We start from the raw sequence: 15,036 nt of genomic DNA, 5'->3' as shown, positions 1-15,036 counted from the left end.
GCGTGGGATCGATCAGCGCTTATGGGGCTGGCGGAAGCCCCAGGTATGTATAACTTTTTTTCTTCACAGGATCTCTGGTTCTCTTTAAGTGTTCCTCTTTCTTACCCCAAAAAGTTGGGAGGTATGCTATTATCATCTCCATGGTTTTAAGACCATTTAGTTCCAAGTTGTTGCTGCTGCACCAGGAGGAAAGCTGTCCCACGACATGCCTGTATGCAGACTCGTCCCTGTTGTGTATGAGACCAACTACCAGACGCGTATCTGGAGGCGTGCATATAGGGCAGGTGCTATAGGCGCCCTTTGTCACTCTCCTTGGGGGGGCGCATCTGTGAATAAATAAATCACCCTCTCCTACTGTTAGAGTTCGCATTCTGCTGGCCGCCTGCCGCCAGCATTGCTACCGCTATGCCGCCCGACGCACAGCTGGTAGAGTGGGAGGAGAGGAGGACTGTTTTGCGCTGTCCCATTAACCTCCCAGCTGAAGCTTCTCTCGTTGCCGTGGCAACGTCGGCGCCGCTCGCATCGTCCTCCTGTCCTGATTGGCTGCATGGACACCCAGCTGCAGCTTCTCTGGTTGCCCTGGCAACTTCGGCACTACAGTACTCACATCCCCTACTGTCCTGATTGGCTGCATGGTGCCATGTGTTGTGTGCCGCTAAGCCTGATGGGGGTGGAAGATGATTGGAGGAGGAAAGTGTGTGTAGCTTTAGCTGGGAGTATGATGACACACACACGCATACAGTGAGTGCTGCTGAGAGCCTGAGGCAGAGCATAAATCACAAGGTAATTAGAAAAGAAGTTAGGTAGTATAATACTTATTATAACAAAATATTCTGCAGCAGCAGCTGGCCAATACTTTTCCACAGTCCCACATTTGATTTCACTCAGTTTAAGTACATTTTTTTTATTATTATTTATAAAGCCCTGACATCTTCTGCAGCACTGTACAGAGTATATTGACTTGTCACTAACTGTCGCTCAGGAGCTCACAATCTAATCCTACCATATAACTATTGTGTGGTGCATGTATTGTATCTGTAAGTTTTGGGTATGTGGGAGGTAACCAGACTGCAAGGAGGAAACCCACACAAACACGGGGAGACCATACAAACTCTGTGCAGATAGTAACCTGGCTGAGATACGAGCCGGGGACCACCCAGCGCTGCAAAGCAAACGTGCTAACCACTATGACACAATCAGGGCCGGATTTGTACTTCTTACCGCCCAAGGCCGACTATTACCAGCCGCCCCAACCGAAACCGTATCCTACCACCTCTCTCCACACACACACCCAAAAAATTTTGGGCCGCTGGTGTCCACTATTGTGGCTAGTGCCGAGGTCTCCATGGTAACGTGAAGTGAATCAATCACGTCACACGGGGGAACTGGTCAATCAAGCGATCTACAGGTGATGGGCGTGGTGGGAGCCGTCCACCACACACACATTGTCAAAAGTTGCTCACAATTGGACATTGGGTGGGGTCAGCAACACGTAAAAGTGAGTCCTGTACCCACTGCTGTCTCCAGGGTAACAGCGCTGGCCAATCAATAATTAAGAATTGGGTACTGTGAGAGGCTGCCTTCTGCATTCTGTACTATTTGCTGGTGCTGCCCCTGGTCCTTTCATCCCCCAAAACCAATTGCGTGAGACCCACCCTTCTGTAACTGCCTGCAGCTGCTGCTATGTCATTGGACAAGGTCTGGCTTTTTGCTAGTCACACACTGTTCACAAACATTTAATTAACGGACTGCAGCTGCCTGTAGCACTGCACAGGCAGATGCCAGCTGGTACTAATAGTGCAGTTATCCTGACCCCTTTCATTTGTTTGGACACTTGCAAATAATGCCCACTGTCTGCAGGCCACCCCTTGTTTATCTGGTGCCCTAGGCCATGGCCTATGTGGCCTTGCCAGAAATCCGGCCATGGACACAATGCTGCCCAATTTCCCCATATTACAGCAGGCCCCTGGTTTCCCACATTTAAATTCTTACAATTTCCATCCATACTACAGCAGGCCACTGTTTTCACACATAAGTTCTTCTGGGGTTTTTCCCAGAATAACTGAAATTATGGGGGAAAGCACTGCTGTGGCCTGCTGTAGAATGGATGGAAATTTGTTAGAACTACTGAAATGTGGGAAAGCAGAGCCTGCTGTAATGTGGGAATTGCAAATTGACTTTGTCATAAGATTCCTCAAGTTGAAAATTATGTTCACGTGACATCCTTTACTTACCTGGTGCTTCTTACAGAATCCAGGCCCCGAAGTCTTGTAGTTCCCTTGTCTTCCCGGTCCTCAATCTTGATCCGCTGAGCGGTCCTGTAAACTGTGCACACTACTGCGCATGCATTGGCTCAATGGCGGGGCTCTTTGATTGCACTCCCATAGAACGTAATGTCCAGGCGCAGAATGCTCTCAGTCACGGGAGCACGATCAAGTAGACGTACCATCAGGCCAGTGCATGGGCAGTAGTGCATGACTTAGGACCCTTTTACACTTAATGTGTTGGTATACTGTACATTGCTTTTTTTCTCTCCATAACAGTGCATTGTAGAAAAAGCTTTCAGTTAAAATGCGTATAGTGTGAACTAAGCCATTGGGAAACATGGGCATTACTTTGAAAATCAGTTGTCCTTTCAGTTATAACTGAGAGCAACTAATTAAGTTGAAAAAGACCCTTAGCTGAGTCGCACACTTTACTGGGTCACACAGTGGAACAAGGATGAGGACCAAGAGGTCAGCGAGGGAGCAACAAGACTACGGGGGCTGAAGGTGCCCCAGGTAAGTAAAAGAACAATCTTTATTTTAAAGTCGGTTATCCTTGAGGCTGGCACTTAGATATGTGTGTGTGTGGGGGGGGGGGGGGGCGCAATTTCAGCACTTGCCATAGGCGGTGTTTTACCTAGATACGCCTCTGCCAACTACTGTTGTGTCATCTGCAAACTTCAGAACCTAACAGATCTGTGAAAATGTGTGACAATGCAGTCATTGGTGTAAAGTGAGTAGAGCAGTGGGGAAAGCACACAGCCCTGGGGTGCACCAGTACTGACTGTCAGGGAGCTTGATGTGTGATATGGCAGCCTCCATAACCCTCTCACTTCAGATGTCCTTTAATTAACCTCCTCAGGACCACAGGCTTTACCCCCCCCCCCCCGAAAGACCAGTCCATTTTTTAGTCAAATAGGCCAATGCAGCTTTAAGGCCAAGCTGCAGGGCCGTACAACACAGCACACAAGTGATTCCCCCCCCCCCTTTTCTCCCCACCAAAAGAGCTCTCTGTTGGTGGGGACTGATCGCTCCCCCAGTGTTTGTTTTTTATCAATATTTACATACCTCCCAACTTTTTGAGATGAGAAAAAGGGACACTTAAGCTACGCCTTGCCACGCCCCTGGCCACGCCTCCACTACGCCCCTAGTCACGCATACCATAAAGATTTCATAAGAAAAATATGTTGTTTTATCATACAAGCCACACTGGTCCTTTCTGTCCTGGTTCATTTTCCTTCATAGTAACATTTTAAAATCAGTAATATATCAATTTAAATGATGTGAATAAAGTTTAGAGTCAATCAAACACATTTTTAGTATAGAAATATATATATTTTATATAGAAAGAGGGACAAAGTCCTGAAAGAGGGACAAATGAGAGGGAAAAAGGGACAGAGGGACAGGGCTTCCAAAAAGGGACTGTCCCTCTGAAAAAGGGACAGTTGGGAGCTATGTATTTATTCCTTTATTTTTAAATAAAATTAACTATTTTTTTATTTATTTTCCCTAGCTCCCTCCCTCCCCCCACCAGCCAATCACTGTGATCGGCTGTCATAGGCTTCAGCCTATGACAGCCGATCACCGCCGAGACTCAGGAGGGGACAGCCGCATCACACGGCTGTCCCCAGTACAGTGCTGCTGTAGATTGCAGCGCTGTACAGGGTATTTAGACGGCGGTTTCACCGTCTAACAGTCTGCTCCGCCTACCAAGCATGAGATGCGCGCACAGCCTGCGCGATCTCCTGCAAACTGAAGCCCCAGGACTTTAAGCCGATCTTCGTGATGCGGTCGGCTACAGAGTAAGAAATGCATTCCCACTGTTCTCGAGTCCAGTGATCTACTTTACTGTTAGTGGTAGCATTGGTTGTTAATAATAAAAAAAGATAATTCATCTTGATCAATCATTTTGCATAGTTCTTTGCTATTGTACAGAGCGTTTTGTAAGAATTATGGGCGGACCTGCAAACCCACATTCACAACATGACAGCTCCTCCTGTGTCATCTGGTTCATCCGCTCCACCTTTCAGGGAACTTAAAACAGTTTTTTAAAAAAGAAAGAAGAAAAAAAAAAAAACACCTGTTGATTGCTGTCTTCAGTCCAGACAGACATCACTCACTACAGAGGAGGACAGCGGAGACTACGGGTGAGTACTTATAGGCTATAAGGCAAACGGCTACATTCACAGAGGATGTTTCACTGCGTTCACGGTAAAAACAGGTACGCAACAGAACGGAAAAGTTGCACCGCACATTTTACGAGATTGGTGTCACTCACAGTGAAGCATACAGTCAAGGAAAAGTATGCTTCAAACGTTGTTAATATTATTTAGTATTTACATACCGGCGACATCTTCCGCAGTGCTGTACAGAGTATATTGTCTTGTTACTTAACTGTACCTCAGAGGGGCTCACAATCTAATCCCTACCATAGTCCTATGTCTATGTATGGTGTAGTGTGTGTACCGTAGTCTAGGGCCAATTCATGGGGAAACCAATTAACTTAGCTGTATGTTTTTAGGGTGCTGGAGGAAAGCAGAGTGCCCGGAGGAAACCCTTGCATACACGGGGAGAACATACAAACTCCATGCAGTTATGCGGTAAAGCACTGCATGCAGTGTGTTGGGGGATGCCGCACTCCATTCGATCGCCCAGCACCAGACGCACTGTGAACGTCATATAGGAGCTGAAGGATAAATATCTGCATCAAAATGCTTCGTAAATATTTCTGTTAGCTTTACTTATCAAAGATTAAAAATGAAATGTACTTATCATCTAGAGCAGTGTTCCCCATCCCTGTCCTCAAGGCCCACCAACAGTGCATGTTTTGTAGAAAATCCACAGAGGTAGTTCATCAGCGCTGCTGAGACACTAATTACCCCACCTGTGCATGTTTGAGGTTTTCTGCAAAGCATGTACTGTTGGTGGCATAGTCAAACGCAGAAAGGGAGAGGGGGGGGGGATTACAGCTGCCCAGAATCCCCCCTCAGACCAGGGCTGGTGCAGTGTCTGGGAACAGGCACAGGTTGAGACACCAGAATATCTACAGGTATCCTGCAGCTCACAATGCTGCCCCCTTTCTTTCCCTGCTACAGTTGACTGTGGATTTAGCAGCAGCGTGTGTACAGAGCATGGTGCAGCTCTGGGGAATTTAACAGAGTCAGGTATGAGCACAGCCCTGTGCCCTGCTGTGTGAATACTTCACTTTCCTCTTCATTAGCAATGTTGGCTGTCGTCATTATTATCTGTATCCAAACAGCTCCTGATCGATCCCGTTGGCGATCGGGAGCAGATCGGACATTTAGGAAATCACCATATTACCATAACTACCATATTATTATACTATATTGTTCATGGCTGAGGAAGACCTTTCAGGATTCTCCCCCTTGAAAATCCTGGGTTTGCCCCTGGGTGGGCCTTGAGGACAGGCCCACCCACACTTGAGGACAGGCTACGTAGCGTGGATCGGGGGGGTTGGCCCTAGAGCTGCGCAGCCGCACTCGTGGCTATGCAGACTGCGCAGCCGCGGCCAGAGCAAGCGGCCATTTTAGGAGAGGCGTGGGGTCGGGAGCCGGCCCGGGGGGCTAATGAGCGGGAGGGACCCGGCGGATCGGCACAGAGGGCGCGGACGGCGTCCTCCGTGCCTTAAAAGATGAGGCAGGTGATTAACTTTTTTTCCTAATTTCTTCTCGTAAGTCCTTTAACAACTTCACAGCATCAGAACTTTGTTTTTCTTACCCAAACCTCATTTTTAGCTGCACAGAAGAAAACTGCCCTTAAAGAGACACTGAAGCGAAAAAAAAATATGATATAATGAATTGGTTGTGTACTATGAATAATTACTAGAAGATTAGCAGCAAAGAAAATATTCTCATACTTTTATTTTCAGGTATATAGTGTTTTTTCTAACATTGCATTATTCTATAATATGTGCAGATTACACAACACTCAGCATTCAAAATAATTCTTTCAGAGCAGTCTGTGAAGTAATGACCTCTCCTCTAGCAGAGAAAAAGTAAACAGTTCACTTACAGTTGAGATAATAAAAGTCAGATAACAGCCCTCTCCACGACTAACTTAGTCGGAGAGCTTAATGGCTTGTTTGCATAGAGATAACAACTGGAGTTTCTCAACTCTTCCTGTACTGGAAACAATTAGACTGATGTATCTGATCTTAATGTTTTATTTCTTAGCTGTACTACACATACAAATCATAATATCATATTTTTTTTTTTTGCTTCAGTGTCTCTTTAATGCTGTGCAAAGCATGATGGGATTTCTGATGTTGTTGGTCTCCCTCTGCTATTTTGGTGCAATTTTTTTTTTCATTTTGAATTTGAGATTTGAAGCCTAGCGCCCGCAGCTGGGAGGGGTGATCAGCACACAGGACAGTTGGAACTGTGTCTCATGCTCCCTTTTACCTCCTTTCAACCAAAAAGATGGCTGCCCCCATAAAATCACTTTTATTTGCCATATTTTTAGGCATGAACTCCACAGTTTAGATTCCACATTCCGAGCCTTAAAACTTGCGGACCCGGCAGGAGGAGTTAACTTACCCATGTCTCCACCTATAGCTGATGCTTTTTTTCACAAGCTTTAAGATGGATCTGAGGTGAAAAACGAACTATAGCAAGTAACTTGTCTATATATCTTATCTAAAGTTAGATGGTTTACACAGTACATCTAGCTGCAAACAGCTTCAACAGTATATGATTATTTCTTTCTTTGATCAAATGAGAGCAGCCATATTCTGCTTGTCATCATTACACAGGCAAGCTGCTCTTCATCTCCACCCCTCAGCCTGTGAAAACTCCTCTCCTCTCTCCGCACCCTTGCCTCTGAAACCTTGTGCATGCTTCAGCAAAAGTCGCCTCCTCCCACTGAGCACTTGCAGCACGGGACGCAGAATGCCTAGGTGCTGGAGGAGCTAAGGGTGTGGATACACTCATTTACATGCAATTAGGTAATAAATAAAATAAAAAAAAACATTTGGGGGAAGAATGACCGATAAACTATATGTAAGGGGCAGAAAAATGAAAGCAGCAAAAGTTTGTCTCGGATCGACTTTAAGAGTTCTCAATCCTCCCCACGTATTGGTCTTTCCTTAATAGGCAACTGTAACCAGGGTGATATGGAGGCAGACATATTTATTTCCTTTTATTTACAAAATGCAAAATGTTGTGATTTTTTTGTGTGAGTTATTTCCTTTAATTCAAAAAAGGCAAAATCAATCTACAGGTGAAAATCAAAAAATTTGAATATCATGCAGAGGTCCACTGATTTTAGTAATTCAACGTAAAAGGTGAAACTAACACATTAAATGGACGTGTTACATGCAAAGCGAGATATGTAACTCCTTTATTTGTTATAGTTGTGATGATCATTAATGATTATGGCTGACAGCTTATGAGAACCCCAAAATCACAAACTCAGACCATTAGAATATTGTGAAAATGTTTAAAGAGGAACTCCAGCCTAAACAAGCATACTGTCATTAAGTTACATTAGTTATGTTAATTGAAATAGATAGGTAATATAATCTCTTACCCACCCTGTTTTAAAAGAACAGGCACATGTTTATGATTTCATGAGGGCAGCCATCTTTTTGGTTGAAAGGAGGTGACAGGGAGCATGAGGCACAGTTCCAACTGTCCTGTGTCCTGAGCACCCCTCCCAGTTGCTAGGCAACGTGAATAACAACATAAGAAATCCCATCATGCTCTGCACAGCATCAAGGAAAAAAAGCCCTGGCAGTTTCTTCGATGGGTGGAGCTTAACTAAAAATGCAGCTAAAAATTATGCTTTGGTAAGAAAAACGAAGTTCTGATGCTGTGAAACTGTTAAAGAAACACCACGCCTTTTCAGTTCTGCTGAGTAGATTTTTGTCCGGAGGTTCACTTTAATATTCTCAGCTCAAAGTGTCAGACTCGAATTAGCTAATTCATCCAAAACACCCGCAAAGGGTTCCTATTTCATACATTAGTTTCACCTTTTAAAGGGAACCTAAACTGCGAAGGATATGTATTTTTCCTTTTAAAATAATACCAGTTGCCTGACTCTCCTGCACCCCCTGAACAAGCATGCAGATCAGGTGCCCTGACTGAAGTCAGACAGGATTAGCTGCATGCTTGTTTCAGGGGTGTGATTCAGCCACTACTGCAGCCAAAGAGATCAGCAGGACTGCCAGGCAACTGGTATTGTTTAAAAGGAAATGTTCATATCCCTCTCAATTTAGGTTCCCTTTAACCACTTGCCGACCGCACGCTTATACCGTGCATCGGCAAAGTGGCAGCTGCAGGACCAGCGACGCAGTACTGCGTCGCCAGCTGCAGGCTGATTAATCAGGAAGCAGCCGCTCGTGCGAGCGGCTGCTTCCTGTCAATTCACGGCGGGGGGCTCCGTGAATAGCCTGCGGGCCGCCGATGGCGGCTCGCAGGCTAAATGTAAACACAAGCGGAAATAATCCGCTTTGTTTACATTTGTACGGCGCTGCTGCGCAGCAGCGCCGTAAGGCAGATCGGCGATCCCCGGCCAATCAGCGGCCGGGGATCGCCGCCATGTGACAGGGGACGTCCTGTCACTGGCTGCACAGGACGGATAGCGTCCTGTGCAGCCCAGATCTCCCGGGGGAGCAGGTAGGAGAGGGAGGGGGGAGAATGTCGCCGCGGAGGGGGGCTTTGAGGTGCCCCCCCCGCAACATGCCTGCAGGTAGGAGCGATCAGACCCCCCCAGCACATCATCCCCATAGGGGAAAAAAAAGGGGGGCGATCTGATCGCTCTGTGTGGCCGCGGATCTGTGCTGGGGGCTGCAGAGCCCACCCAGCACAGATCCAAACAAACAACGCTGGTCCTTAAGGGGGGGTAAAGGGTGGGTCCTCAAGTGGTTAAGTTAAATTACTGAAATAAATAGACTTTTGCACAATATTTAGATTTTTCGGGTTTTCACCTGTATTTAGTCAACAACCTTTAAAGGGAAACTGAAGCGAGTAAATTATTTTAAAATAAACACATGACGTAGCTGCAAATGAATATTACATACTACAGTGGGATGCGAAAGTTTGGACAACCTTGTTAATCGTCATGATTTTTCTGTATAAATCGTTGGTTGGTCCGATAAAAAGAAATGTCAGTTAACTATATCATATTGGAGACACACACAGTGATATTTGAGAAGTGAAATGAAGTTTATTGGATTTACAGAAAGTGTGCAATAATTGTTTAAACAAAATTAGGCAGGTGCATAAATTTGGGCACCACAAAAAAGAAATGAAATCAATATTTAGTAGTTCCTCCTTTTGCAGAAATTACAGGCAGCCTCTAAACGCTTCCTGTAGGTTCCAATGAGAGTCTTGATTCTGGATGAAGGTATTTTGGACCATTCCTCTTTACAAAACATCTCTAGTTCATTCAGGTTTGATGGCTTCCGAGCAGTGCTGCTCGGATACCCCTTTTCAAAATCTGCATTGAATTCGGATCCGGATACCCAGATATCAAATCCGAATCGGATGTCCGAGTTTGAAACTTTGGAATCCGAATCGGATATCCGAACCCAGTATCCCAGATATCTGCCCGGATTCCGATATACAGGTAGAAAACCAGAAGTGGGCTTTAAATTGCCTTTAAAACGCTTTTTAGGGTAAATGAGTCTCTCTCTCTCTCTCTCTCTCTCTCTCTCTTTCTCTCTCTCTCTCTCTCTCTCTCGGATTTGTGCCATTGAAGGTGATTTTAGCTTCTGCTCGGATATCTGAACTAACTATCCGGCCAGATTTCGGATTTCAGATGGGAAATACGAGTTTGCTCAGATAGTGCTATTCGGATTTTAAAAAATATCCGAATTGCTATTCAAAGTTCGGATACTGGAAAAAGTTTGGACTATCTAGGTAGTTCGGATATCCGAATATTGGATGAGCACCACTGCTTCTGAGCATGGACAGCTCTCTTTAACTCACACCACAGATTTTCAATAATATTCTGGTCTGGGGACTGAGATGGCTATTCCAAAACGTTGTACTTGTTCCTCTGCATGAATGCCTTAGTGGATTTTGAGCAGTGTTTAGGGTCGTGGTCTTGTTGAAAGATCCAGCCTTGGTGCAGCTTCAGCTTTATCACTGATTCCTGGACATTGGTCTCCAGAATCTGCTTATACTGAGTGGAAACCATGCGTCCCTCAACTTTGACAAGATTCCCAGTCCCTGCACTGGCCCCACAGCATGATGGAACCACCACTATATTTTAATGTAGGTAGCAGGTGTTTTTCTTTGAATGTTGTGTTATTTTTCCTCCATGCATAAGGCCCCTTGTAATGCCCAAATAACTAAATTTTAGTTTCATCAGTCCACAGCACCTTATTACACAATGAAGCTGGCTTGTCCAAATGTGCTTTAGCATACCTCAAGCGGCTCTGTTTGTGCTGTGGGCGGAGAAAAGGCTTCCTCTCCATCACTCTCGCATACAGCATCTCCTTGTGTAAAGTGCACCGAATGGTTGAACGAAGCACAGTGACACCATCTGCAGCAAAATGATGTTGTAGGTCTTTGGTGCTGGTCTGTGGGTTGACTCTGACTGTTCTCACCATTAGTCACTTCTGTCTATCCAAGATTTTTCTTGGTCTGCCACTTTGAGCCTTAACTTGAACTGAGCCTGTGGTCTTCCATTTCCTCAAGATGTTCCTAACTGTGGAAACAGACAGCTGAAATCTCTGAGACAGCTTTCTGTATCCTTCCCCTAAACCATGAGGGTGAACAGTTTTTGTCTTCATGTCATTTGAGAGTTGTTTCGAGACCCCCGTGTTGCTACTCTTCCGGGAAAATTATAAGAGGAGGGAAACTTACAATTGACCCCCTGAAATTCTCTTTCTCATAATTTGATTCACCTGTGTATGTAGGTCGGGGGTCACTGAGCTTACCAAGCCAATTTGAGTTCCAATAATTAGTTCTAAAAATTTTGGAATCAGTAAAATGACAACAGTGCCCACATTTATGCACCTGCCTAATTTTATTTAAACAATTATTGCGCACTTTCTGTAAATACAATAAACTTCATTTCACTTCTCAAATATCACTCAGTGTTTCTCCTATATGACATATTTAACTGACATTTTTTATCGTAACAACCAACAATTTATACAGGAAAATCATGACGATTAACAAGGTTGCCCAAACTTTTGCATCCCACTGTAACTTCACTTTCAGTTCCTCTCAGACGCTTACCATTTTCTTCTTCCAGTGATCTCTTCCAGTTCTGACAATATTTTGTCAGAACTGAAATATACCAGTTGCTGTCAGTTATATGTCGGCAGCTGTCAGTTACAACTGAATGTGCAAGGTAATGTCCATGTTTTAATATGGCTCAAGTGGGTGATATTACACTTTAACAAGAAGCTGTTATGGGGTAATGGCCATTTTTAAAATGGAGGAGGGATAATTTTATTGATCACAGTGGACAAATGGGACGCAGGAGAGGAGAAAGAGATTGAGGAGTAGACTACACAGGAGGTAAGTATGACCTGTGTATGGTTATTGTGACTTGTTATTCTCAGTTCAGGTTCTCTTTAAAGGGAACTAAAGAGGAAGCATAGCAGAAAACTGCAAAAAGATGATATACATACCTGGGGCTTCCTCCAGCCCCATAAACCTGGATCGCTCCCACGCCGCCATCCTCCGCTGCCTCTATCGCCGGTACCGGGTCCCATCACTTCCGCTGGACGCGACCAATTGTATACATGTGCAGGGGCTCCCTCCGGCTTTGTATGCATGCGCCTGCGCATTACAGAGGGAGCGCACTGTGCTTGCGTCGACTGGCTCGACTGGCCGAAAGTACGGGACCCGGTACGGGACCCGGTACCAGCGGACAGAGGCAGCAGAGGACGGCGGCGCGGGAGCGATCCAGGCTTATGGAGCTGGAGGAAGCCCCAGGTATGTATAAATCTATTCGTTTTTCAGCTCTGGTTCTCTTTAAGAACATGACGTAAGATTTTTTATCACTTACCATATTTAAGCTTACCCTTTTTACTTCTAATATTTTTCCATTTGTTTCAGAGCAATAATTGCAGAAATTAATACACCACACCTAAAAAACAACAACAAATCAACAACGAAAAACTTCTTTATGAGAAACGTCACATATATGAAGAGCCTACGACTAGCCCATGATGCCATATGAAGAATGTATTACGTGTCCATTATGCTATATGAAGAACTTGTGACTAGTCTATCCATGATGCTGTATAAAGAACCTGTGACTAGCCCATCATGCTATATGAAGGACATGGGACGAGCCTATCATGCAATATGGAGAACGTATGTCTAGCCCATTATGCTGTATAAAGAACCTGTTACTCACTAACCCATCGTACCACATGAAGAACGTTTGACTAGCATTAGGTCAAATGGAGAACCTGTGACGAACCCAGCACACCAAATGAAGAACCTGTAACTACTAGCACATCATGTCTTCCTTGAAGGGGACCATCTGTTATTTGGACAGCAGAAGAACTTTAAAATTATACCTGGTTCTTTTGACGTTAACTTTGCTAGCCTCAGCGTTTTACGTTTTGTCAATAAATCGGGCTAGCATTGATCTCCGAGCCTACAATGTATTTCCTGTCCTCCTTAAGAAGATAGGTACAACTTCTCTACCAGAGGTATTTTCTACTACAGAACCTCAAGAAACCATTCACATATATGAGTATTTTATCAACGAGCCTAACAAATGTCAAGGAGATGTACCATTCCTGGTCTTGCTTATTGCTGTTGAGAGAAGGCAGAAAGAAGCTCGGCAGGCTATTAGGCAAGCTTGGGGGAAGGAGGACTTTGTACCTGGAATGAAGATACTACGACTGTTTTTGTTAGGAAAGGACGCTCAGTGGACTAATGAGACCCAACAGGATCTGCTGAAGGAAAGTCAGGAATACCATGATATTATTCAGCAGGATTATTTGGATACCTACAGAAACCTGACCGTTAAAGTGCTCATGGGTTTACACTGGGTAGCCACGTATTGTCCAAAAGCTTCCTATGTGATGAAAACTGACACTGACATGTTTGTCAATACGGAATACTTAATAAACACGGTCCTGAAACCAGACCAGCCGCCAAGACAGAACTATTTCACCGGTCGCCTAATAAGAGATGCTGAACCTATCCGTAACAGGGACAGTAAGTGGCATGTGAAAGTAGAGGAGTATCTAGAGGGAGTCTATCCATTGTATTGTTCTGGGACTGGCTATGTGTTCTCAGTGGACCTGGCCTCTAAGATAGTAAATATCTCCACAACCGTTAGGTGGCTTTATCTAGAGGATGTCTATGTCGGCCTTTGCCTTCAGAAGTTGGGCATTGCACCTGTGGCACCACCAAAGGACACTGACTTTTCTTATAATAAAATTGAATACTCAGAATGTATGTACAATCAGATTGTTACCTCTCATCAACTGACACCTGAAGAGATTATACTCTATTGGGACAAGCTACAACTAAACAAACATACATGTGGATAGTTGACCGAACGAGCTGTTGTGAATTTCAATTTTACTTGAATCATGTAGTCATGGAAGGCAGTTGTCCATTCTGGTGCACTAGTATACAGACCCCTAGTATACTAGTAAAGGGGTCTGACTGTGACAAAGCGCCTGCTCTACTTAATGAGTACTTGAGGTCACGGCCCACCCCCAACTTGGCAGCCACCAATTAGGCCGCAGCTGCTGAGCTGGGGGCAGGTCCACAGGCACCCAGGCGGGCAGGGTCAGAGCCTTGGAGGCAATTTTGAAAAAAATCCGAAGGGTCCATTATGAGAGGGATGCGAAATGATAACCTGCCTGCAGGGAAGATGTCAGGACAGGTGAGAATTTAACCCTGAGAGGGATATATGGAGGCTGTCATATTTATTTCCTTTAAAGAGTAACTGTTAGCCCCAAAATGGAAATTTAAATCTCTATAGTAATGTTTTATTTACTATTTAAGTGAGCCAAAAAGGCAATGCAGCAGTTAAAAATCAATCTAATTTTTTTACTATGTAATCTTTTCCCCCAGCTCCGGACGTAAAGCCGCATATCAGATACTGCTTAGCATGCATAGCATGCTTATGTCTGCCCGACCCCCTCTCCCCCCCAGGACCAGGTGCCAATATATTCTCCCCACCAAACAGCTGACCGCTCTGACACGGAGAGAGAGCGGGAGCACTTCCAGCGCCGCCACCGCAGAGCAGCCGCCGCCGAGTCACTCTCACATGTGAGAGAGGCACCTGGTCCTGGGGGGAGCGGGGGGTCGGGCAGACATAGGCATGCTCTGCATGCTCAGCAGTATCTGATATGCGGCTTTGCGAACGGAGCTGGGGGAAAATATTACATAGTAAAAAAATTAGATTGATTTTTAACTGCTGCATTGCCTTTTTGGCTCACTTAAATAGTCAATAAAACATTAATATAGAGATTTAAATTTCCATTTTGGGGCTAACAGTTACTCTTTAAAGTGAACCCGAGGCGAGAGTGATATGGAGGCTGCCATATTTATTTTCTTGTAAACAATACTAGTTGCCTGGCAGCTCTGCTGATCTATTTGGCTGCAGTAGTGTGTGATCCAGACACTAGTGATGCATTAAAAATCAGCAGGGCTGACAGGCAACTGGTATTGATTAAAAGGAAATATAGTGGGATGCAAAAGTTTGGGCAACCTTGTTAATCGTTATGATTTTCCTGTATGAATAGTAGGTTGTTACGATAAAAAATGTCAGTTAAATATATCATATAGGAGACACACTCAGTGATATTTGACAAGTG

General features: G+C 44.7%; 1 protein-coding gene across 1 annotated transcript; it reads left to right on the top strand.

Moving 5' to 3' along the window:
• The first annotated feature begins 710 nt into the window (after positions 1–710).
• LOC137522266 (beta-1,3-galactosyltransferase 2-like) lies at positions 711–13,758 on the top strand. The gene is made up of 2 exons (XM_068242295.1): positions 711–783; positions 12,302–13,758. Exon 2 carries the CDS (start codon positions 12,712–12,714, stop codon positions 13,756–13,758), a length of 1,047 nt encoding a protein of 348 aa, XP_068098396.1. The 5' UTR covers positions 711–783; positions 12,302–12,711.
• Positions 13,759–15,036: the final 1,278 nt, after the last annotated feature.

The sequence above is a fragment of the Hyperolius riggenbachi genome, chromosome 6, assembly GCF_040937935.1.
Source record: "Hyperolius riggenbachi isolate aHypRig1 chromosome 6, aHypRig1.pri, whole genome shotgun sequence".
Lineage (NCBI taxonomy): Eukaryota > Metazoa > Chordata > Amphibia > Anura > Hyperoliidae > Hyperolius > Hyperolius riggenbachi.
The sequence above is the reverse complement of the archived record's forward strand: the minus strand, read 5'-3'. Positions and strand labels throughout refer to the sequence as shown.

Excerpts from the sequence above, each read along its gene's own strand:
- LOC137522266 (XM_068242295.1), top strand. The coding sequence starts at position 12,712 with ATGTCTTCCTTGAAGGGGACCATCTGTTATTTGGACAGCAGAAGAACT.